Below are 26100 nucleotides of genomic sequence, written 5' to 3' on the forward strand. Positions count from 1 at the left end.
TGAACATAAGAAGTATAAAACTCAAACAAACAGTAGTAATTAACCCGAGCCGTGACGTCATGCAACGACCTCGACGAATTATCATTCTCGAAACAAAAGTCAAACTTGTCCACCACGTTCAACTGCTTTTTAATATGTCTAGGTTAAAAAAAATGTTTGATGTCCTTTTCGGATGTATGCGCATGGCAAATCCAGTTGATAATTGAACATAGATTTATACTCCCTCTGAAATGATACTCTTGAAAGAGCTGGCAACACTAGTTGATACACAATATAGATAATAATATTTAAAATGTTATGCAATTGCTTGGAATAGCGTATGAAGCATCAAATTTTGCGTAAGTATTTTTTGCCACTGATGGCTTAGATATAATTTTGTATTAAAGGTTGTGTTATTTTGAATGATGGTGACTGTAATATACAGCTATATTTTCCTTATCGTTAGCAATGACACGTTATTTGTGGCTTTGTAAAAGATTTTAGGCGAGACACATTCTTTTACATTTTTGCAGTATAATTTCTATTTATTTCAAAACCCATACCTCCCTAAAACAGTAAGGAAGGATTCCTTCTTTATTTACACAATTATTAGATGGCACGGGATGCAAATTCACAAGTTAGAAAAAAATTGCTCCTGACTAGAATTACTAGATGAAAAATATATTTTATATTTATTCGAGGAAAAAGCCATTTTGAAAAAGCCTGAGATATTAATTTGAGAATTATCTGAAAGCGAATCAACGAATTATTCGTTAATCATGCATTTGACATGAGCTGAATAATTGGTATTCTAATAAGTAAAAAGTCTATATTTTAGTAGGTAATTTGATTTTGTCATTTTATTGAGAATTCTAAACTAGAGATTTTCAAAATATGGCCACAGTCATGAAGAGACAAAAACGCATGAAATCTCATGAATAGTCCTGAGATATGGTATCCATGGCTCACGTTACGACTACGTTTAACGACACATATACGTGCTACATAGGCTTTACCCGAAACATCTAAAGACATTGACTAGTGCGTGATCAAGTAACTTAGTAATTTGCCTCAGTTACGTGTTGACAAACATGTTGCTGGGATTAAAGCCTTTTTCTAGACAATTCTGTGGCATTTAATAAAAACAAAACCTTTTTCTAAATTTTTTTTTGTGTTTAGTTATATATTTTGTAATATAGTGAGGTTTTGTATGGAAAATCCAACAAATTGGTGATTTGATGCCAAGTGATCACTTGAGGGGACGCGTAACTTATAAAATAAACCTGTTGCCAAGCCTATTTCGCTTCAATCCGCATTATCCCTTCGGGGATAACAATTTTGTTACTGCGCAACTTTTCGCAGCCTGAGCACACTAGAAGTTTCTCGAAGGGTATTTCTTTATAGCTTGGAAACTGCGAATTGTCATAAATAATGAAGTTCGTACAAATAATAAACTTAATGGGAGTAATTATTTTGAAAATACTTTAATGCTTAAATTTTATAATATTTACATTTATTTATTTGCATTATATTAATTAAAAACAGAAGTGTTACAACATGTCCTAGAAGTAACTATAGACATTAAAGAAATACACCACCAAAAACTCGGACACTAGGCTTTCCTCTTGAACCACGTAGCGGTCAAGTGACCTCTACTAACAAATGATGTTTGATTGGCGCGTTCAGTTGGCATTCCGACAAAGAACGTGTAACGCGTTACGAAATTGAAGTAGAAGGATGATGGAAATGATAACAGAAGGAGAAAAAACCGTTTACAAATCAAGGAGACATGACTGGCAACGTGAGTTTCGGACTGTGTGCTAATCTCCGCGATTATTGAATTAAAAAAAATCGACTGGCAGCGAAAAATTTTATAGGCGGTATCCTACAATAGAGTAATCCCCGAGCTCACTAATTATCATTAAGCAGTTGATCCTCAAAGTCAATATCTTCCGCTTTCCTTTTCTTGCCCCGCGGACGCTTTCCGTGTAGCATCTCCAGCTTTATCTTCTTCGCCTGCTTCTTCTTCTCCCTTAGTTGGAGCTTTCGCTTCGCTGCCTTCTCGGGGTCGTTCACTTTCTCTTGTAGCAGAAGCTGTAAATTCATCATTAAGTATAAACAATCTATTATTAAAGTAATATCTCTCACTTCGGGATTCATTATAATAATTAAATTTTTGGACTGTAGAGTAGACCCTCAGTAGTATGTCATCTGTTTTTTACATTTAAAGAAAAGGTCCTTTGAAAATAAAAAAACTAACAGGCATTAAAATGAGCGTGTGGTTAAACAAACCTTTTTCCTTTCTGCCCTCTTAACATTCAACTTTGTTTGTACATCGGCCGCCATTTTCCCGTATTCTATTTCGCCCAACTTTCTCCTCAACTTCTTGCCGAGCCTTCCAGCCAGCTGCCTGGCAGCACTAGCGGGAGCTCCCAAATCACCCGTCGAAACTTCTCGAACAATCGGCGGCAATATTACATCAACGACTTTATTTAAATCGTCATTTTCTAGAAGGTTCAAGAAATGCAACCACATTGTGAATATTGCAGTTCTCTGAAATAATTAAAAAATTGTATATTTCTAGCATTAAGTTACTCTAGAAGTATATAATATATCTGATATTAAACATTGTTTATGAGAGTTAAAATTTGTTAAACTGACTTAAAATCGTTCTTTAATACATTGCATATCGATTTGTGAAATTGATAATGGGTTACGTCCATAGACTTACAGTATACTAGCGTATAGACAAAGCATACGAGAAAGAACCACTTTTCTAACGGGGATACAGCAAGATAGAAAATGTAAGCGAAACTTTAGTTACTTTAACCGATTTCTATTGACAAGTCGTAAACAAGTCAGCCACGTAATTAGCACTTATTTTTAATATCAATCCGCTAGCTAATGCACACATTGACAAATCAAAACTGATCACTCCTTATCCGGCATTTAGGTCCTCCATTCGCTAGTATATTCTAAGTTTTTTTTAATGAAAATAAGGTGCGAGGCGAGCAGGACGTTCAGCTGATGGTAATTTATACGACCTGCCCTTTTAACAGAACTTTATGAATACTGCCAAGTTCTGACAGTCAGGCAACTCTTCATATTGGCGATTGTTATCAAACAGCACCCTTTAACAGAGTTTAGGCCAGAGTCTACTCGCCGCAATCATCTTGTGGCAGTACGAAAGTAAGGACATGTACAAATGTCGGTCAACTGCACACTAATGGCTCCTTTTGCAAGATTACTGTAACACAGAGAGACTTCTGGAGGTCTTGGATAGTTAGCACACCTATAAACCGAGAACACCCTATCGTACGCATGTTTGCACATACACCCTCTCTCTCTGTCTCACACACACACATACACACACACACACACACACACACACACACACACACACATTTACCTCTATCCTTTGGAATTTCAAGCTTTTTAGTCACTGTGTAAAAGTGGAATCCTGGTGACCAGTAATACAGGTATTTCATTACCTACCACAGGCACCAGCGATCCACGACCAAAACTTATGTATCCCCGGTATATTAAAAAAAAAAAAACAAAAATTACAATGCAGTGCCGATCAGGATTCTTGAAAAAACCAAAATAACTGAGCGGCAATAAAATTGCGTACGTCACCTTAAGACGTCTCATTTTCCAAGTAATTTCACTAGCTACGGCGCCCTCAGACCAAAACACAAAAATTTTTACACACTACTGCCTCACGGCCGAAATAGGCGCCGTTGTGGTATCCATAATCGAACCGGCATCCTGTGCAAAAGAGCCTGGTTAAGTCTAAGATTAAGTCACCATCTGGATGTGACCTCCACAATGTGGTTTTCAAGGAACTTTCTTCCGGGTACACCCAAGCTTCCTTCTGCGGTGTTTCCAGGAGGATAGGCTAACAGCGCACTTGTGATTCCTCTTGTGTTGTGGCCACAAATGAGTGTGGGCATCACCGTTGCCGTTACACATATTACGCGTCCTCTTCCATAAAAAATAATATTCCTAGCAACAATTTTTTGTCTACGTGCAGGTATTTAAAACCTTTTGGGATATAATTAATTTGATTCATATATTCGATAAAGTCAAACACCCTATTGCGTATTTATCTATAATGCTGTTTTCTTATGTATTATTTACTCGGTGGCCGTTTTCCTATAGAAGTCAGTACAGTGTCCCGAGCAAAAACGGAAAAATTAGGGTATCGTTCTCGGCAATTTCTTCGTCCAAAAATCACCAACCAGTACGAAATTGTGGAAATTGAATGGGAAAGAAATATTCTGTGTCGGATTGTTTTGATTTCTACGCTTATAGTTTGCGGCTTAAACGATTATTAGCTGTTGTTAAGTTCTTATACCAGTGGGAGGCTCCTTTGCACAGGATGCCGGATAGGTTATGGGTACCATAACGGCGACTATTTCTGCCGTGAAACGTCTGCGTCGTAGCTAGTGAAATTATGTCTCATTTGCCCAGTAATTTCACTAGTTCAGAATTCTTGAGGTTTTTCAAGAATCCTGAGCGGCACTGCATTGTAATGGGGAGGGCGTATCAATTTACTATTACTAGTCTTGTCTTTTATTTTCATTAAAAAAACACTTGCAGTCACAAAAACAAAAAAAGCAAATCAGAGAGACACGGATAACTATAATATTGATATTATTTGAAATACCAAGAAGGAAGGAGTCGAGAACATTTGGCCACTGAAATGATGAAAAACTTCCAATTACTTACAATATTCATACATTTGGGCGACTTAGCGACTTCCACGTTGATAGCCTTCCTCAGCTTGAACAATATCCACCTGATATTCACTTTAGCAATATTGTCTGTATCGTCGTCATTCTTGTTCGTCAGCTTATACCCAGGCATACTATGAACTAGTTTTAATATTATAAATAGCACTTCGGTGACCTGTTGAATAAGGAATCAAATTAAGAAACGGAGAATCCTATTAATTAATATTATATATGTGAAAGTTCGTATGTCTGGATGTATGTTTGAAGTTCTTTAACGCAAACACTAATGAATGGATTTTGATGAAACTTTGCAATAATATAGCTTACACACCAGAATAACATATAGGCAATAATTTATAAAAATATTGTGTGAATTATCTATACATTTAAATAAAATTGGAGTGTCTGTTTGTAATATTGAAATAACCGTTTCTTACTAAATGTATATTATGAATATATATATAGGTTACATACACCAAAATAACATTTTTTACAATTTTTGTCTGTCTGTCTGTTTGTTCCGGCTAATCGGCGACATTTATTGGCAGGTAGCTGATGTAATAAGGAGTAACTTTGGTTACGTTTATTTTAGAAAAATAAAACAACATCCAAGAAACGGTCTAACTCTAAAAATAATTTATATGGCAAAACAACGTTTGCCGGGTCAGCTAGTAGAATAATATATTAATTTGACATGGCGAGTGAGAATAACATGACATATTGCAACAACGCCATGGTAAACGTCATGAAGTTACATCAGTTCGTAATGGGGCTTTGACATGGGGAGAAACTGATAAGAATCTCCCAGGCCATTTTTAAATCATATAACAACTTAGCCTACTTAATATAATATTATACAATTATCGGTAGCCTGCGCGGAGCCAGACAGAGCTGTTACACCTGATTCCTGCCGCCGAATTCCACCTTCGCACGAAACGCCACAAATAAGGGTATCATCTCCACCATCTGGATGTGTGGCGGTCCTCCACACTGCTGTTTTCAAGGAGCTTTCTTCTACGTACTACAAAGCGGTGGAATGAGCTTCCTTGTGCGGTGTTTCCGGGACGATACAACATGAGTACCTTCAAAAAAAAGCGCGTTCACCTTCCTTAAAGGCCGGTAACGCTCCTGTGATTCCTATGGTGTTGCAAGAGAATGTGGGCGGCGGTGGTCACTTAACACCAGGTGACCCGTACGCTCGTTTGTCCTCCATTATTATCCTCTATATAATCTACTGTACTATAGTAAGCCTCGAGAATCCAAACAAGGTGAGTTTGTATCCGGTATGCTTGCGGACAATCAAGACATTCATTGAGAACGTCTAACAGTGAACTCGCGTTAACGGAGTTAATACCATAAGACAACCTTACAGCTCTTAAATTCACTCCAGGTCTTTCCGAAGTCTTTTTCCTTGAGGGTTCCAGTCGAGGGTTTGCCTCTGTATATGATTGGGATCCCTCAGGAGTGTGAGGCCTATCCAGCTCCGGCGGCGTTATATCTGTTGGGCGATTGGGACTTCATGACAGCGTTGCCAAAGATGATCATTGGAAATTTTGTCGGACAGTGAATACGAGGATATTTCAAAGGCGGAAATCGGTTAACGAAAACCTCAAGTTGATGAGAGATGGGCTTGGCTACCTTCCACGTCTCACACCCATGCATCGATACGGTTTTCACGTTGGACCGGAATATTTTGAGCTTAACTCTCCGTGTGTGTTTCCGTGATTGCCATACGGAGCCGTGCAAAGGTTGCTCGTGCTTTGCTGGTGGTAATCCACTATTCAAACTAATAAGGAGCTACTTCCAAGCGTGGCTGACTGTTTACGACTTGTCAATCAAAATCGGCTACAGTAACTATATATTCGATTTCCTTTTCTATCTTCCTGTATCTCCGTTAGAGATGTCCTTCTCTCTCGAAGGCTTTGTTTGTGTATACGCTGATATATTGTAAGTCTATGGTTATAATACCTACCTTAGAACATTTATACGTACTGACATCATTTATAAATTTATAGACTGTGACAGCTGTGAAAACGTCAAAAAAAACGAGGTTGACATTTAACTTCTATTTTGAGCAAAGCACACACACACACTAATAGAAAGTATCATACAAATCGCGAGTGTAAGACATAGCTTGTCACTAACACTAAAGTTATAAGCCTGGCCTGTTTTCATCGGTTGTCTAGCGGCAAGAATTTCTATCTATACGTATAAATTATCTAAGTTCACTAGAAACGAACATCAGGACACTGGCTTTATATCATGGAAAAAAGGTCAAAGATTAAGAGCCCGTAGATACGGTCTGAGGGAAGGAGTTACTATGCACCAATATTCGCAGCCGAGAAATTTCAAATGTAAAAGTAAGCTTACCTGATCTGCCATTTCTTTGTCCAAATTGGGCGTGTACTGCGCACACAGATCTAATATAAGACTCTTAAGCGTATTCTCAGTATCAAAATATATAAAGCCCCGTTCACACTGCTCTCTCTGTAACAAATCACTATCCACCGAATCTAGTATATGCCCTAAGATCTTAGCAGCTCTCAACCTAACCCAAGCGTGAGGATATGCCAGCAACGCTTGACAATGCTGTGCTATATCGTCGTAACTGTCTTCAAACTTCTCACTTTTCAAACTAAACGCGCAATGCACAGCTATTCGATCGATTAAATTTAGGATCTGTATTAAGCTGTGGTCTTTCTCCTTTTGATGTTCTTCATTCGACTCTGCACTGCCATCAAGATGGATCTTAACAAATCTTCCTTCGCCTATATCGTTGCTTAGGAGCAGTATTTTGCCGCTGAGTAACGCAAGAATGTTTTCTATTCGGTTCTTGAAGTTGTCTTGTTCAACGTTCACAAAACGAATGCAAAGTTGTGCGGCTAATTCAAAATGTATCGGCTGAAAGAAAAAGAGTGAATATAAACTGTATGTATTTTAAAATAAGCTTCGTAAAAACGTAATGGAAATGCCCCTCAACAAGTTCAAAGCCTATATTAACCGAAACTTATAGAAAAATCTTTTTGATATTTAAAGGAATAATAAAAGATTAGAGAGCTTGGGTATCAATCTCCCTAAAGAATTTAAGCTTTTAATTACTCTTAGTAAAAATATTTTTATATTCAAATCAAATCAAAATCACCTTATTCATGTAGGTCACAGAAATGACACTTATCAATGTCAAAAAAGTTTAATTTAAAACAAAGTTTGTTTCTTATTGAATTTACCGCTACTTCGTAAAGGGTTGAGGTAATGAGAAGAAGTAGCAAGAAACTCATTGCCACTATCAGTTATGAATTATATGCAAATTTAAACAAAATGGTCAAATTGTAAGTAAAGGTATTTAGTGAGTATTGCGTAACTTTTTTGTAATTTGGTTGAGTTCTTGTTCAGGCTTCGTCATGTTCGTTCAAATGCCATTGACCACTAGTGGGGTGGGTCGTTCCCTTCCCTAAAATTATTTGTATGTTCATGCATACACGATTCTCGACTCACTTACGATCGGCTAAGATACAAGACCACTAGTGTCATTAAGACTGCGTAGTATGTGTGGGGTAAGACTGACTGACAGAATTCCGAATGTGGTAATACGAGCGCGCTGTGGTTTGAAAGAGGATGTTGTGACAAGGACTGAAAAAGGAATGCTGAAAAAGTTTGGACACGTGGAGCGAATGAGTGAAGAAAGAATGACGCATCAAATATATAAGGCAAGTGTGTGTGGGGAGTCGGTCGCGGGAGACCTCGTAGAACATTCGTCGACCAAATTGGGGACGTTTTGAGAAAAGGAGAGGTCCGAAGCACCCGCAACCGGCGAGCATGTATGAAAATACTAATGAATGTAGAGGAAGCGCGTGAGGTTTGTAAGGATAGAAGCAAATGGCGTTCTATTGTCTCTGCCTACCCCGACGGGAACAAGGTGTGAGTGTGTATGTATGTATGTAGTGTCATTAAATAAAAATATTCGTAATTAAGACAGGAGTCAAGATATGATTACTGTGCCATCTGGAGGTACTAAAACTAGAAAACCTCATAAGACTGGGAGTGGGCTTTAAGAAAATCCGTTGTTGGTTTTCAAGAATTGAAAAGTACCGTTAAGGAAAAAATGTTATATTATCTACAAAACGAAATGAGATTCCATCAAGAATGTAACTTGTAAAAACAAAAACCAAGTCTCGCAACTGAGATCTTCTACCGTAAAAGAAGTGAGATCCATCTATTCGACTCCATTCATGTCAATTTATTCAACCCCAATGTAACGTTTAATCTGTCTTAAGTTATTACGTAAATAGGAAACCTAGCAACAACTTATTCGATTTATTCCTCCTCAGATTATATGGAGAAATAAACCTTTTACCAGCGGGAGGCTCCTTAGCACAGGTTGCCGGCTATATTATGGGTACCACAATGGGGCCTATTTCTGCTTTTTGAGGGAATTTTTGGGATTTTTCAAGAATCCTGAGCGGCATTGCATTGTAATACAAATACAAATATTTTATTTTGTCTCAAAAGAAAACGTATTATACAGAAAGCCATGTACAAGTTACTGCAAAGTTACATACTGATAATACCTACTACAACATTATACATCACAACCATTAGGTACATACATTAAGAAGAAGTTTACATAGGTACTTAAGTTTGGTAAATGAATCTAGACAAGTAGGTGTTACTGCTAGTACTTTTTAAATAAACTAGGTACATACAGATAGTAGGCTTATGTAAAAGAGACATAAAAGCTTGTGCCTTTTTCCACAAAATATCTATTATGCTGTAGATTAGGTATGTAGTTTACATTATGACAACAATCTACTAGTACATGGCTGAGCTCTAACTCCTAACTAAGTTTCCCTGTGTCTAGGATATTAGTACTCCCCGTGTATCGGTCGCTTATTGCATAGTTCAAGAATGTGTGGGTTTGACTATTATAATGCACAATATGGGCAGGGCGTATCAATTACCATCAGCTGAACATCCTGCTCGTCTCGTCCCTTATTTAATAAAAAAAACGGAGATCTATAATAGAAATCCACCGTTATTGTGGGTAAACACTACACATATATTATTGTTGCTTAAGATTTTTGATGATTGTAAGAAACGGCCGTCAAATGCTCACCTGGGTATCCTCAAAAAACTTGAGTACCAGTTCGAAAAGTCTGTTCCGATCGGCGGCCGCCATTTTGTTCAACATTGTCTCAATACAGCGAGCCGCGTGCGCACGACACTCAGGCGCGGTATCGTTAAGCATGCACGCACCCAGCGCTAGGAACATGAAGTCACTGTGCTTTTGTAGTACCACCTTGAAATAAATCACGACAGCTGTTAGTTATAAAAAATTGTTAGTTGTAGAGACTGCCAATAGAATTGAAAACTTAGAGTATTAAAATATATATACATTGAACTTTTCACTAAATCCATTCAATTTCACTTATAAGATATACACCGCACTAATGTTGCACAATACGTAAATTTACTCACTTATACAGAAACTTTTGAAGAACTTTTAACACAACCATAATATTAATTTAACATTCATTCATTTGATCACAAACACACATTGACTCACACACACTTCATAATACCTCTCACACCTTACTTATCACTCACAACACACCCAATGCACACACTTTACGCACCTTATTTCTTACTATACATACTTTTTAGATATACTTCTTAGTAGTTAGAGTTTGATTGTTTGTAAATAATGTAATAAATATTAATAAGGTATGGAAGAGCGGAGTCTTCTAACACAGGCGCTATAGTGCCTAAAATTAGTCTCCAATCATGAATATTGATTTATGTACATACATGCTAAAGAAAATAAACATTTTGTATTTGTATTTGTATATACTGCTAAGTATTTCGGTGACGCGATCTAACGCGTCTAACTATATATATTTATATTTTTTAAATCATCTAAAAATCGCATGCCCCAGTCATGAGCATGTCAGTGACGCGAACCTATAAGATTTTCCCCTATCAATCAAGTATCAAGGACTGATGTTACAATAGTTAAATACAATCCGTGCCAGTTTTGTTAGTTTGTTATGTATGTATGTAACGGAATCTTCGAACGTGATTAACTTGAAACTTTGTAAAGGGCTGATGTCAATTTAATAATATAGTTTGTCATTTTTTGCATTTTTGCTACCATGAACTTCAGGGTGAGCGATTTTTTTTGTCCGAAACCTAAAGAGCAGAGTCTTGGTCCAAACAAGCTAATAAACAAATACATCATAATGTACTGTTTGGTTTTCTATAAAAGCCTACTTTGTTAGAATACTTCTAGGCGCGTAAAGCTCTTTATTTTGTGGGTATATTTAATGAAACTGCAATAGTTTCTAGCAAATTTACTTATGTGCCTATGTAAATACATAACATTATTAAGAATATTTCGAGAAGTAATCGGTCATCCGGATTTTATATTATAATATAACATATTGAATTTACCGGCTGTAGTTTATTGATGATCATTTCCAGAAACTTCAGGGACGATTCCCTCCCGTGTTGAAGTTCGAAGTTCAGCTGCGTCACGAAAAAGTCTATGTATCTCGCCAGCCGCTTTCCCGGCGAGTAGTTGGTGAGGTATGATACAAATATACCCCTTGCCTCGTCCCTGAGAACACGATTTTTAAAATCAAAATTTATTACAAGAACTGGTGTCCTACTTGTTTACTTAATTTCATAAGTTCTTCGTAAGATTTTGAATTGAATGTAAATTATTTGAACATCTATTTATTTATTTGGTAATCTTGCAGTAATACTGTTGTTATAAATATATAAGATAATATGGCCAAAAGAACAGAGAAGAAAATAATCATAGCAATTTCTGAATATAATAGCTATATTTTTTATTACTTTTAGCAACGCTATTAAAACTTAAACACTAATTTCGATACGGATGCAGAAAGTATATATTATTTTCTTTACGAGTTTTACATAAACAGTCATAATTATAGTTAGAACAATAATTATTGTTATATAAAAAATTCAAAAAACCCTAATTAAATTAAAAATAAGCACTACAAGTGCGGAAAAGAATAAGCTTCCGCACATTTAACTGATATGGAAGTTTACTTTTTGAGCAAATTTATAAAATAGTTATGAAACACCAATAAATTAAAAAAAAACACTGGTGCGAAGAAAAATAATTTTCCCCCTCTTAACATACATGAAAGTCTACTTTTTGACCAGATAACTATATTTCTTATTCACTTTTGGCACGCTATTGAGACTATAAGAGAACGTCTTTTCTTTACGAATCTCGTATTACTGACCCATGCTCAAGGCTTCAACAACAGGGACGAGAGGATCAATAAAAAACAGTTAAATACTGCGATAATTATAGTGAGAACGATTGTTAAGGTGCACGCACTAGTGCGAATAATAATGAGTTTCCGCACTCTTAACACACATGGAATCTACTTTTTGACCAGATTTATTAAAAAAGTTAAAAAACACCAATTCAATTAAACTAAAAGTACCTACTAATGCGGGACAAATTAATTTTCTGCATATCAATCAGTAAAGTAATAGTATATGAGACTTACCTAGATCTAGCAGACTCGCTTAGTATACAAATGTTTGCCACTTTCTGCATGACTTCATGTAGCTCCGTAGACACCAATTTAGCTTCTAAAATTGCTTTCAGCAGTGAAAATGAGTTCGCTTGCTTTTCGGCATTCTGACAGTCTTCTTCTGCATACAACAACAATGTCTTGAGCTGGTCTTCCTCTAACTTATAGTATTTTACGTTGCGAATGAGCGCAGTAACTGCCTGTAATGCAATAGACACATGTAAAAAAATATGATAGTTATTGAGAAAACGGTCAAGACATTTGTCTGATGGTAAAGTGACAAGATTTGCTGACATCAATCCAGTTCGCTCGGGATTCTTAAGTAAATTAAAAAAAATGGCAGTTAGAGAGACTGCCGATACAAGTGAAAATTTAGAACATTATATTTAAAATTTGAAATTTCATAATGTTTAAAAACAATTAAATTATTAATTATATCAATTTAGTTGCAACACTTATTTTCAATAATATATTAATCAAACAAAAACACTATTACAGCAATGCACAGTTTCATTAAATCCATTCAATTTCACTTAAAAGATATACACACCCATAATGTTACACAATACGCCAGATGTATAGATATACTGCTACAAGCATTTCGGTGACGCGAACTCACAAGATTTCACCCATTCGAAAAGTATAATATGTTATATTCATATATTTATTTTTGATTTCTTATTTATCGCGTGCGCCAGTCATGAGCATGTCGCTGACGCGAACCGATAAGATTTTCCCCTACGATAAAGTGCCCAACGCGACTAAAAAAGTTTTCACTTCATAAAAAACGAAATGTAAAAATGACATGAATTTAAAGAATTTGTTATATTAAAACAATATCCCTCAACTGGTGGACAAAGGTGAGCGGGGGCGGAGTACTTAATGTTCATTGGTCAGCTAATAATCACAACATATCGCAAGCAATTTTTTCTGGCTTCACTGGGTCTGAAAGCGTTCGACCATTATTATTATTTATAAGGCAAATGGTACTATGTGTAGATAATCAAAATCCGACAATCTATTATTTGTATAGATTCAATGAATACAAAATAAAAAACTTACCTTAAAAGCAGTTCTAACAAGTTGATAGTTGTCATTTTGAGTGCTTATTTCGGAGGTAGCATACTTATGTAGAATAAGAAAGATAGCCTTCACAATATCCGAAACCATTTCCTCTAAAGTCGGTGTACTAATTCTAATTATCCACAATGTAGTAATGCACTTCAATGCAACTGTTATAACTTTAACGTGATCACCCCTCACTGCATCTGCTAATAAGGGAACCAATGGATCAATAAATGCCTTACAATCTATTCTTGGTACTTTCTCCCTTTTCAGAATAACATATAAAATATTCAAACTGAATTCAACTAAAACATGCGCATTAGTTTTGGTGCTGGTTTTAACATGCCTCGCCTGAGATTCTTTATTTCTTTTCGGGGTTTCGGGAATGATGTAACAATCTGGTTTCGCTCTTAATATCTTTTCCTTCTGTTCTTCTGTCAACACCCTTTTCGGAGCGGAAAGAACGAATTCTGGTATACTCTCCGATGCAATGCCATGAAGGAACGGAAACAAATGCTCCATTTCTATAAACTTATTGGTCACCAAACCACTTGTAATATGCATCAGTGCGTCTTGTACTTTCATGACTATTTTTTTCGAGTGATGTTTCTGCAAAACTTCCTTGAATGGCAGAACCAAGTTTATCAAACATTTCTGTGATATATTCTGTGCAACAATCATTAGAGTAACATAACTTTTCTTGCTGGGTTTCGCTTCTGGAGTTTTATAATGTAGTTTTTCCACTTCTTTCTCTTCGGAAAGTTGTCCAAATAAGTCGTTGGTGCAAATATCTAGTATGTTGCCCAAATTTTGGTCGATATCTTCCGCTTTAAAGTCTGTCTTTAGGGCGTCTAGTACTGTATGTACAGTGGAAACTAATACGTGGACTTGGAAGCCTCGAGTTAGGAGTAGCGTTAAATGTTTCAGTAATATTCCTAAATATGAGGAGCCAACTGTCACCATTACTTTCTTAACAATATCACGAGCGGCTATTCTAACTTGTTTCAGAGGCGATTTCAGGAATGAACATAACTTGATAATTATTCTGAAAAAGAGATATTTCTTGTGACAATACGATAGAAAACGAAAAACTTATGAAAATGAAAAAATTATATACTATATATATACATATATACTAGCTGACCCGACAGACGTTGTTCTGTACATGAACTTTATAACGCTTTATGCTCCTTGTTGTTATAATGAAATTGTTTCACAGCAAAACTGTCAAACCGTGAGTCAATAAATTCTCTCACAGAAAATTTGTCCATACAAAACAAATATTGAAAATAAAAATAATTATGGGTCCCATCAATCATCATCAATCAATCGAAATAAAAACTATCCTATCTCTCAAGTTGGACCAAACTGCACTCCATGAAGTAATCCCCATTAAAATCCGTTCATTAGTTTAGGAGTCCATCGCGGACAAACAACGTGTCACGTAATTTATATATAATATATAAAAGATATATATAAAGTTTTGTTCCATGTATATAAAGTTTTGTTTCATAACCAGTAAATAGCTAAGTATTTAGGTAGTTAGTAGTAAAAAATAGTAAATAAGAACAGAACAAAGAATTTACGATGTTAACTACTCATTGAAAAAATAAGCCAGATAGGCAACTTTTATCGCAACAGCAGAAAAAATGAAATAAAAAATACTCAAAATCTTCAAGAAATAATTTACTTTAATATGAAATGATAAAGTGGGTATATAATAAGTGTGAAATTACAAAAATTAAAGTAAGAATTTATAAGCAGTTAACAAGTTAACAATCTAACACAAACTATTATCTATCGTGGTCGTAAATTACAAGTTACTAGTTAAAACTGATACATCTATGTAATTTAGTAATATACATGCATAAGACTTTTAAAAAATAAAAATATTATTCGTTTTCGTGCGTAGAATGTGAAATGGAATCTTAAACTTTTGTGCACACTGTACATTGCACAAACGACATTCGAGCCAGGTGTCATGTTGATTCGCCCCAGTAATAGTTCGACGGACAGATGGCCGGTGGGGCAGTAAAGTCCTCGAATGGCGACAATGTACAGGAAGACGAAGTGTTGGTAGATAAGATAGACCGATGATCTGGCGACGATGATCGTCGTGGAGATCTCTCAAGTTGGATCAAATTGCACACACTGTGCAAAATTTGATTAAAATCTGTTCAGTAGTTTAGGAGTTCATCGCGGACAAACAACGTGACACGAACTTTTAATACATAAAAATGTTACTAAATTAGAATTACTGACCCCGGCAGTTGATGCTTTAGTATATCCCCGGGCAGCCGCTGCAACAATTTCACCAGCGCTAAGGCGATGGGAACTCGCAACATATCCTCTTCCTGTCTCATAAAGCCAGTCCGCTTTCGGTTCACCTTATGGGATTCTTCATGTTCAGTCAATTTACCTATTGACCTGAAAGATTAAAAAAAAAGTATATCATACAATTTTGAAACATGCAAGCTATATTTTTTAAACAATTTTTTGTTTGATATTCCTCACTTCTGGGATTAAAACCTTTAGGACGATACGAGACTCGAGACACAACCTGAGTGTTAAACGAGACATACCAAGATTTACGGTCGATGCGTTACTCGGACGGTTGGCTTAGTTGGCAAGAGCGCTCGGACAAAACCCGAGAGGCGTGGGTTCGAGTCACGCATCGTCTCTAAATTTTGGTTACAAATTTAATTTGTATATTTCTTTATTCTTCATATTTCGAATGACATTTATTAGACAGCCTTTTTTCATAAGTCCCAAAATGGTAACACCACAACCAGTTGCTCACTCAGGGGCGTGCATATCATATAGGCAATTAGGCAGTGCCTACTCGTTATGAACCCTAATTAAAACACTAGTGTTAAAGTTAATTTAGTTTAAAAGTTAATTTTAAAGTTAATTTAGTCCGTTATTTTATAACGAAACTTCTATTGAACACCCACTCATAAAATTTTCCTTACGCTAAATACTAAATACCTACGGTAAGTAATCTTTTCATATTCCAAAGCTCAACTATGACTAGTTAGATCTACAGTGCCTACCTTGCTAGAAAACCAATGCACGCCACTGTGCTTACTACATAGTACAAATCACGGAATAGTCCAGAAAGTCCTGGAAGTATTCATATATTTGTTGGATATGAGTGAATAGTTCATCCTAGAATGGAATAGACACTATGCTCGACGCAATAATGCATCACCAATTGTGTGTTAAGATTGAATAATATATTGTTGTATGATCTGACGGTACGCGAGCGATAATACGCGATGCATTTTTCTTCAGACATGTGCATTTTTCTTCAGACATGTCATAGGGTTGGTGGTGGTAAATGCATATCTAAAACAAAAAAGTTTCGACAAGGTGGTCGAACAAAAATAGCTTTCCTTTTTCAGCACCGTAACAGGTTTTCAAACAAGTTAGCTGCAAAAATGTAACAATAATTTGATAAATAGTTTGAAATAACTTAATACGACTCACCTATTAAGTTGTGGCAATAAACCAGCCGTCAGGGATTTTATAATTCTATTTGCAACTGACGGGGATACAGTTGTTACTCTTTCAAAAGCCGGTACATCATCGATATCTTTACTCACTAAATCATCTTTATGTTCTGTATCATCTGCTGTTAATAGTACTTCTTCCATTTCTTCCACTCTTCCTTCGTCAATATCTTCTGTGTCTGATTCATTGTCCTTTGACATCTTTTCATTTATTTTATCACTTTCTCCTTTTTCTGTTTCTATCGATTTAATGTTTGTAGTCAAAGCTTTTGGAAGCTCAATATTTTTCAATTTTGAAAAATCAAAATGAAAAGCATCTATAATGCTAACCAGTATCCGGATCAACTGTTTTTGGTGTTCAGTTGAGTACCTCAATTTATTTAGATATAACTTTAAAATCACTTCATAGTGATACCACGGTAACAGTCTACAGCATGTTGATATTACATCTATACATGCATCTATAAGCGTATTTTTATCCGAATATGTATCGTCACAAATATGCATGGTAGCTAAAGGTAAAATAAAATTTGTGATGGTCCTTGGTGTTGGACATTTGGTCATTTTACGTGCAACCTTAGAAAATTTCTGCAAAGCTCGTACTCGCCTATGTAATTGCAAATGACACGAATTCTCAAAGAAATCTACTTCTCTATCTTCCTTGTTAGCCAACGGTACAAGATCTGACAACACAACGTCCGCATCAGGGCATTCCCTTACAAGTTCACCCAGTATCATTATGCTTTCATTGCGTAATATATCATTTTTCTTATCCCGTATTCCCGTAGAAATAAGAGATAATACTGTATCACGCACCAGAAACTGCCCGTCATTAGTAGATCTATACCGTTGCAGCAATTTTGGAAGTATTCTCTTTAAACATAGACCTGCACTATCTCTCAATCCAATGTCTTTCTCTGTTCGGATGTAGAAGAAACAATTATTTACTATAAGAATTGATAAATCTACATCTATTTCATTGTTATCTAACATTTGATATATATTCTTGTATGCGTCTAATCTTCTATCAAAATCTGGCTGTTCTATCCATCTTTTATTAAAAGCATTCATTTCACAAATTACGTCAGCTGTCTTCTTAAGATTTTCTTTATTTGCAGATGCACTTTCCGCGATGGAAAATAATAGTTTTATGAGAAGTTTTCTTACTTCAACTAAATTCACTTTATTGAAAAGAATTGCAATGTTCTTTATGTACAGATGAGGATTAGAACTATGTCCTAAAAGATTTATTATAGTATTGATGGCATGTTCCATATTTTCTTCTGCCATGTTCATGCACACTTTCTTGACGAGAATAGGAAGCAAAAGACTCAATAAGTCGTCACACATTTCTGGAGTCGTTACCATTTCTGTAACCCGTGAAAGTATTAATAGGTCTCTCTTATTTACTGTATTTGATTTGGCAGAGTTTGCAACACGTCTTTTCATAACATCTAGGATGCTTGGTAAATGAGGAATGAGGATTTTACTTCCGAAGTTGATATCCATATTCTCACTAACTACGTTTAATTTTTGAAATGATTTTATAGGAGGTATTTCTTTATCTTCATCATCTTCCGTTAGGGTCAATAACTTTTCAACCATATCAAGAATCATATTCACAACACTTGGAGAAGTTTTAGGAGCTAACAGTAACTTGAATATTTCAGGCAAAACACTAAGTTGTGGTCCTTGTTCTGGATATGTTATAAGTAGACAGTAGTATCTTGGATTTAAACACCAAATATTCAATAACTTTAGCAAAGCAGTTGGACTGTGAATCCCTTCTATATGTAATCTTGGTAACATTGGCCATATTAAAGTTGCAAAAATAACATACAGCTCATCTTTAGTCCAAGCATATTTATCAAAGTGGTCAAATATCTTTTCTAGCGACGTGATTGCTAATGTCCTTAAATTCTTCATCACTTTGACATAGCTGACATGAACCTTGTCTACTTGCAAAAGTATAGCAGCTATATGTGAGCAGACTGCATAAAATATGTTTAGAAGACTCGAAAGTAATGCGTCTTTCATATACCCACCAAAATATTCTCTGACAACATCAAATAAACTTAAAACACTATATATTTTTCCAGGACTGGTCACAGATTTTAAATCTAAGTTGTTATATATCTTATCTTTTATTTGTCGAGGTTCTAAGTTTATGTATTCATAAAAATATGAGAATGCCAATTCAATAAACATTTTCAATTCTTCCTCCTTGCAGCCACTTATATATCTCATAACAAGAGACCTCCTAGTTTGTCCTCCGCCTTTTTTATCAGCACCTAACTTTGACGTCATTTTTCCATAAAGTATTCTAAGAATAATGGGAATGACATGTTCCCTGTCTTCAGGTTGAATTGCTTCAGAATCTGCAGTTATTTTAAACTGTGCTAATTCATCTTTGAATTTCTTTTCATCAACTAGATTGTGCAAGTTATCTTTATAAGCTACGATACTTTTATTTTTGTAGTTAATAATGCATTCCAATGCATATTTTTGAAGTCCTGGATTTTTATGCTTAAGGAATTCTAAAAATAATTCCCTGAAAACAGATTCCTTGTAAAGTGCCCTAGGATTTTTAAAACGGGACAGAACTTGCATTATATTAATTAAAGTTTTGAAAATAACTTTACCAGAAACAGAATCTTTTTCAATGTCTGGTTCCTCTATTTCCTGAATTTCTTCTTCAAGTTTTGTGCTTTCATTATCAACATCCTTTACTTGGTTTTCATGGGTTTCAATGTCAATTTTCAATGCATTAGTGTTAGGATTGTGACGATATTCTTCATCAATAAATTTCAAAAAGAGTGCAACCACATCTCTATTTTTTGCCTCACAAACGTGTATACAATTCGTCATTATTTTCAAAATTAAATTTCTGTAATTGTACAAATCAGGCCTTTCATTGATGTTATTGTATTCAACATACAACTCTTTTATTATTTCATTTTCAACAAGCATTTCTTCATTAAATTTAAAGGTTTTTAGATTTTGCTTTGCATTTTCAAAGGCTGACTCCATGGCTTTGTGGTATACAGGCCAAAACTCTTCAATATTTATAGCATTACCATAGCCTGCAATAAACTCAACAACTGGTTCCCATAGTAATTTAAAATTAATATACAGTAATCCTAGCATATAGTTCAAAGCAAACAATCCAAATTCCGTCTCCTTAGCGAGCTCATATTGTGTAGTGTTGAATGTCATTTTCTGCAAAATGTTCAATTGAGCTCTGTATTCTTGTATAGAAGGAGGTATAGATTCTACTTCATAGCATTTACTAAATACAGAGAATCTTTCCGTTTCCCCACCAATTTCCACAGTTTTATTAAATTCTTCAATGTTTTCAAATAACTTATAAATATGTGTTGTCAAAAGTCTTACCTACAAAAAGGAAGCATATATAAGAATAAAATTCCAAAGCAATCATAATCAGTCTGAATTAACTAAATACTTACTATGTGGAAAGGAGACGACACATTGCATCTGATATATGAATCAATCAGTAACAAATATGAATAACTCAATTTATTTTCATAGTCATATGCTGTCAAATATAAATCAAGAAGATGCAGAGATACTAGATAGTTAGGATCTGCCGCACATGGTACGATAATAGGCAGAAATACTTCAATGTTACATATCTCCTTAATCCTTTTACAACTTGATATATGTACAGCACATTCAACTGTAGCTACCAGAATAAACAGAACTTTCCTAGCACAAGAAGATATAGCTGTTGTATCACTGTGAAATTTATTTGTGTCTTTTTGTTCCAAATTGTATGTTGATAAAACCTTTAGCAATTTATCTACAAGGCTGCTAATGTAACTTAAACATAAATCAACATCAAATCTCTCAATATGAGGCAAACAAAATAATAAATTCATCAAGTCTATTGGGTTTTCTACCACATTTTCCAAGTCACAGCTCAAAACTTTTTCTATATATTTCATTACAAGTGGTAAGCCTTTTCCAAAATCAAGCGGATATTTTACCCATTCAAAAAGTTTAAGTCCGTTCAGAGACAATGGCGATTTTTGTAAGCAGATTTTAGCTAGTGTAGACATAGCATCGGAATCGAAATCACTCTGAACAACAAAGTTTAAGAAATGTGGTAATATATGCATGTCAAATTGAGAGTATCCAATTACATTCTGGACAAAATTTACTAAAATATTTGGAAAAGGTAGAGGCAGTATAACTTTAACAAGAACACCAGCATGTTCTTGTGAAAGAATAATGTTTGGAGACAGAAGCAGTAACGCTCCAATTTGAGCGCAAACTTCAAGTACACTTTCAGATGATTGTGCACATACAACTTTGACAAGCATCATGGTATACTGTTGGGGATTCAGCAGATATTTTCCATTCTGATGACTTATTACTTGGCCGGATAATTTAAGTATGTATTCCAATCCTTTGTTGCCATCTTGATTTGACAATTCCTCAGTGTATTTAATTACATTTGACCAGAAAAACAAATATTCTTTGACTGATATTGTTTGTAAGCTGTCCTCAAGAGCTTGTGTAAGGACTTTGAACAATATCTCTTGATGTGCTTTATTTTCATTTAGTTGGGTGAGTAGTATAGGTAAAAAGGTTTCAATACAATTATGAAATTTATTTCCCACACCCCTTAATATCTCAAATATCAAATGACCAGATCCCGTTAAAGCCTGAAAAAAAATAATTGATTTCAAAATTTGCTACAATAAGAGTGCTTTCACACTACGTCCGATCCGAGTCCGACCGGTATCCGTGAAAACACGATCCGGAGTAGTTGTAGAACTTATTATTAGTATTTCTATGGCAGTTTACGCACTAGATCCGGCTTCCGTCATCCGATTTCATTCCGTCAACCCTAGAAATAGTACTACAACTACTTCGGACCTTGTTTTCACGAATACGGATCGGACTCTGATCGGACGTAGTGCAAAAGCGCTCTAAAGGTCCCCAGAATGTACAGTTTATCTCTCACATTAAATTGAAATATAAGTATCTTACAATCAAAATGTTAGTGGAAAAAAAGGAGCTTCTGTCGTTCGCTCAATTGACAATGAAATTTACTGTTTTGATACTCCAAAAAAGTATTGGAGTCCCAGGTGCCAGAAATTTTAGTGTTATAGCTAATTTGGTTTATAAGAATGAGCTAGTCTGTCTAGTTGCCGCGGGCTATTCAAGCTGGGTCTGCTCCCGCACGCGGCAATCGCATTCTAATAAAATTTATATCAACATATGGCTATATAGCTAGCGCGGCAAATGTAACTTAAAGGTAACATTTATTTGTTTGCCAATCATCAAAGGATAGCAGTACAGTCTAGGACTTCTTAGCATTGCGTAATACCACTTCGCATTCCACAGATACATCAAATTAATCAATGAAAAAGGTTGATTTTTTTACATTGATGATTCGTTTTCGTCAGCACGGCATAGATGAATATTATGTCTCTCTAATTTGTTTTAACACAACCCATTTACATTAGTTATTCACATATGGGTCACATATAGACGTCTTCGCAAGGGCTATATATTAAAATCGCTATATCTATACTAATATTATAAAGCTGCAGTGTTTGTTTGTTTGTTTGTTTGAACGCGCTAATCTCTGGTACTACTGGTCCGATTTGAATGATTCTTTCAGTGTTGGGTAGTCCATTTATCGAGGAAGGCTATTGGCTTTTTTTTCAAAATTAGGGATCCGTAATAAAATTGCTATTTTGTATCACAAGGTGTAAAATCGAAAACCTATTTTTGGGTGCGCTGCAAAAACTATTGACAATAGAACAAAATGATGTACAGGCTATAATATAGGCAATATTTTATTACTTATAAAACTATCGCGTGAATTATACTTTATATGGCAAAACAACGTTTGCCGGGTCAGCTAGTATTATTATAATTATACACTACTTTTAAAAGCCTATTATTTATTATGCTAAAATATATTCGTTCGCTTTTTAGAACGACGCGTTTTAACTATCGTCGCAGAATCAAGCTGTATCGTGAGCTATTAACTGTTATCCTAAGCATTACTGCTTTGTAATAGTTTTAATAAAAAAATTGAACTTTCGTACTCTTTGCTCGCTTTGACTGACTAATATAAAAGCTGAATAGACGAACCCTGTGTGAAAGTGAAATAATTATACTAGCATAAAAACCTATGTGTGAGAAAGAGACGGATTAGATGAAGACCATGAAACGTTTTCGAAACAATTTAGTGTCCATTAGTCTCCTGTCAAGTTGAACCGGGTTTTAAGTTTAGTGTTTTTACCGTTATTGTTTTGTGTTTTAACTGATATTAATTTAAGAATATAATAAATATGTGTCAAGTTCTGTATTAGATTGTGTTACGTATACCAATACAACTAAAGAAACATTTCACAGGTAAATGCTGATTCTTCAATACTACTCTCATGATGTTTATTTTCGTAGAACATATTATGCACTAAATATTACGCAGTAAACACCGTATTCTCTAAAGATACTTCAGACATATCCATATACCATATAAAAAAAAACAAGAACCACTGATACTGCAGGGTTTCCCTGGATATTCTTCCATTGTTCATTGACATGTGACAATGGCCACCCTATGAAATTCAATGAATTGAGGATCTACATAATAGTACACAGAAAGGAGAATAATAAAGACAGTGAAGAGTCAACTCCAATTTTGTCAATCGCTCAGGCAGGCAGCTTCTTAAAATCAAAGCGAGACACACTAGTTAAATTATGTTGCAAATCTTGTAATTGCTAATGCATCAAAATCTTTTTGTCAAACCAAAATAAGTTATTACGTTAAATAATGTAATTAAAATTATACAATGCATTTAATACCTACATATACAATATTAGAACATAATGTATGTAGTACATTTTATTTCCCTATTTCACATAATACACTTGTTCACGTAATTGACAATAAAATCGACTGTTTTGATACTCCAAACAAGAATTGGAGTCTCCAGGTGACTAAAATTATAATGTTATTGCTAATTTGGTTTATAAGAATGAACTATAAGAATGAACTTTTTCAAGACATGTTGTTGGTTGGGTCCCTCTAAAATCATCTTAAGCGAGTTTTACTGTATTATAATCCTGGAATATGCAATACTAAATAATAATAGATAAATTCGCAAAGCATTAATTACACAATGGAGACTGCTAGTTTGTGAACTAAGAGTGAGAACTGTGTATGGCATCTGCTTTTTTAAGAGTAGTCTGAATTATAAAAAAAAAGTGTGTCAAACAACTTACATCATCATGCTTTTCCAAATAGCTAAGCAGTGATTCAACAAATTTCTTCTTATCTTTTATATCTCTGGCAACAAATGCAAAACTTTCTGCAGCAAAATTATTAATATATTGTGGCTTTGTCTCACTCAGCAAAGGTATTATCCTAGTCAATACTAATGTAATATCTTTTTTCAAATATGGTTTCAATATTTTGAATAGAAATGCTAGACATATTAGTGTCCATTCTAATTTCTCTGCATCCTTTGTGTCCAATAACTTTATTAGAATATCTAGGATGTCTGGAAAGTATGGATAAAAGTCGCTTCGGAGGTCTTTTGCTAAAGAAACTAGAATTCTGAAAAATATAACAATAGGTTTTAACATTACATAGTGTCACAAATAATATATAATATTTTCAGCTAGTTGCTTATGCCTAAATGATATACTGGGTGGTTAGTAAAGTTACATTAAAAAGAAATAACATCTAAAAAGGACCTGATCAATGAACAACCACTCACAGCAGCCCAAAAACAACTTTCACTTCAAGGTTAAAATATTAGTACTTACTCTAAGAAAGGTTGCAGACATAATTGATCATCCAAAGATATATACTGTTGTAGTAATTTTATCACATCTTCCTTTTTATGAATCAGCTGTGGTACAGTAATTATACCGAAAACTTCCTTTTTGAACTTCTTAAAATTCTCAGTCAAGTTAAGTGCATGCCATTTTTGAATTGCTAAATGGAAATGGGTTTCGTTATCCTCTGGCTGACTGGCATATACATGTTCAATGTGATAAAGAGCAGCATGTCGAATATCTATAGAATTTATTCGTTCAGCAAAAGGAACAAACTAAAAAAAATACAAAAACAATATTTAAGAAAATGTAAGTTTTAAACATTTATGATTGTTAATATAACCTAAAAAATAAAAGAATTACCCGAAAAGTGTTTGTGGTCTTGTGTTTAACTGGTTTAGGCTTCATTGTAATTAATTAAGATAAGTTTTACAAAAATGTATAAATAAAGCATATTATCTTTATTTTTTTAAAAGGCCATCCAAACGTGGTTTACCGAAAGCTGAACGCTGATACAATTTGTTTACAAATTACATTACATTTACGGGAACACATGTAATTGACATTGACATTGACATTTTGAATTTGTATTCTTTTTTTCATATTGTTCCGTTTTAGCTAGACAAAAATCATAGCCATATCAATTGTAGAAATATTTTCAGGTATTGTTTCAACGCAAATTTAATGTAAATCTGTCAGAAAAAAGGGGATAAGACTTTAAGTAACACTTTTAACACTGACATATTAAGTCTGATTATCTAAATATATCAGTATAAAGAATACTATTATGTTTCTGTATAATGTAATTTAATTTCTAGTCATAAAAAAACAATAGCGTTTATTATTCGTACAAAACTGTCTGTAATTTTTTGCGGAAGGGACATCTGCGTCATGCACATTTTTCACTCTCAGACAAAAACAATATTCTGTCACACTAGGGCCCCTGTAGGTGTGAACCCGTATTAACTGGGTCTATCCACCAAGACCCAGAAAGTTAACAAATAAAGTGGGAACAAAATTATATTAAATTACTTGTATAAGTGTGTGTGTCAACCTATGTGTACCGAAATGTACGTAAATATATCATTCAGGTTTTAGAGAACCTATTTGGATCGAGACTCAGACTTTTTCCTGATTTATGTTTGGTAAACCATTTTTAGTCAAAGTAGCTTTGCTTTTGGTAATAGATTTTTTACTAATCTATATATATAAAAATGAATTGCTGTTCGTTAGTCTCGCAAAAACTCGAGAACGGCTGGACCGATTTGGCTAATATTGGTCTTGAATTATTTATGGAAGTCCAGGGAAGGTTTAAAAGGTGAATAAATATGACAGTTTTCATAATTAAGTAAAAACAACAATTTTGTTTTTCCCTTCATGTGTCCCCCGTCGTCCGATATTTGTTTT

At 34.7% G+C, this 26100-nt stretch overlaps 1 protein-coding gene across 1 annotated transcript; it reads right to left on the bottom strand.

Annotated features, from left to right (window-relative positions):
* Positions 1-1438: 1438 nt before the first annotated feature.
* On the bottom strand, positions 1439-25242 carry LOC126978605 (small subunit processome component 20 homolog). The gene is made up of 14 exons (XM_050827564.1): positions 25057-25242; positions 24682-24968; positions 24136-24469; positions 20334-21554; positions 16844-20259; positions 15617-15781; positions 13352-14399; positions 12263-12489; positions 11163-11328; positions 9829-10011; positions 7086-7616; positions 4711-4890; positions 2272-2532; positions 1439-2073 (listed from the first exon to the last, which is right to left on the bottom strand). The coding sequence occupies exons 1-14, from the start codon at positions 25099-25101 to the stop codon at positions 1891-1893; spliced, it is 8247 nt and encodes a 2748-aa protein (XP_050683521.1). The 5' UTR covers positions 25102-25242; the 3' UTR covers positions 1439-1890.
* Between the last annotated feature and the right edge of the window lie 858 nt (positions 25243-26100).

The sequence above is a fragment of the Leptidea sinapis genome, chromosome Z, assembly GCF_905404315.1.
Source record: "Leptidea sinapis chromosome Z, ilLepSina1.1, whole genome shotgun sequence".
NCBI classification, from domain to species: domain Eukaryota; kingdom Metazoa; phylum Arthropoda; class Insecta; order Lepidoptera; family Pieridae; genus Leptidea; species Leptidea sinapis.

Bases quoted from the DNA above. Each gene is read 5' to 3' on its own strand.
- LOC126978605 (XM_050827564.1), bottom strand. From the start codon at position 25,101: ATGAAGCCTAAACCAGTTAAACACAAGACCACAAACACTTTTCGG. The intron at 2,533-4,710 runs GTAAGTAATTGG...TAATTATTTCAG, and splicing joins CGCCCAAATGTATGAATATT to AGAACTGCAATATTCACAAT. The intron at 2,074-2,271 runs GTTTGTTTAACC...ATGAATTTACAG, and splicing joins AGAGGGCAGAAAGGAAAAAG to CTTCTGCTACAAGAGAAAGT.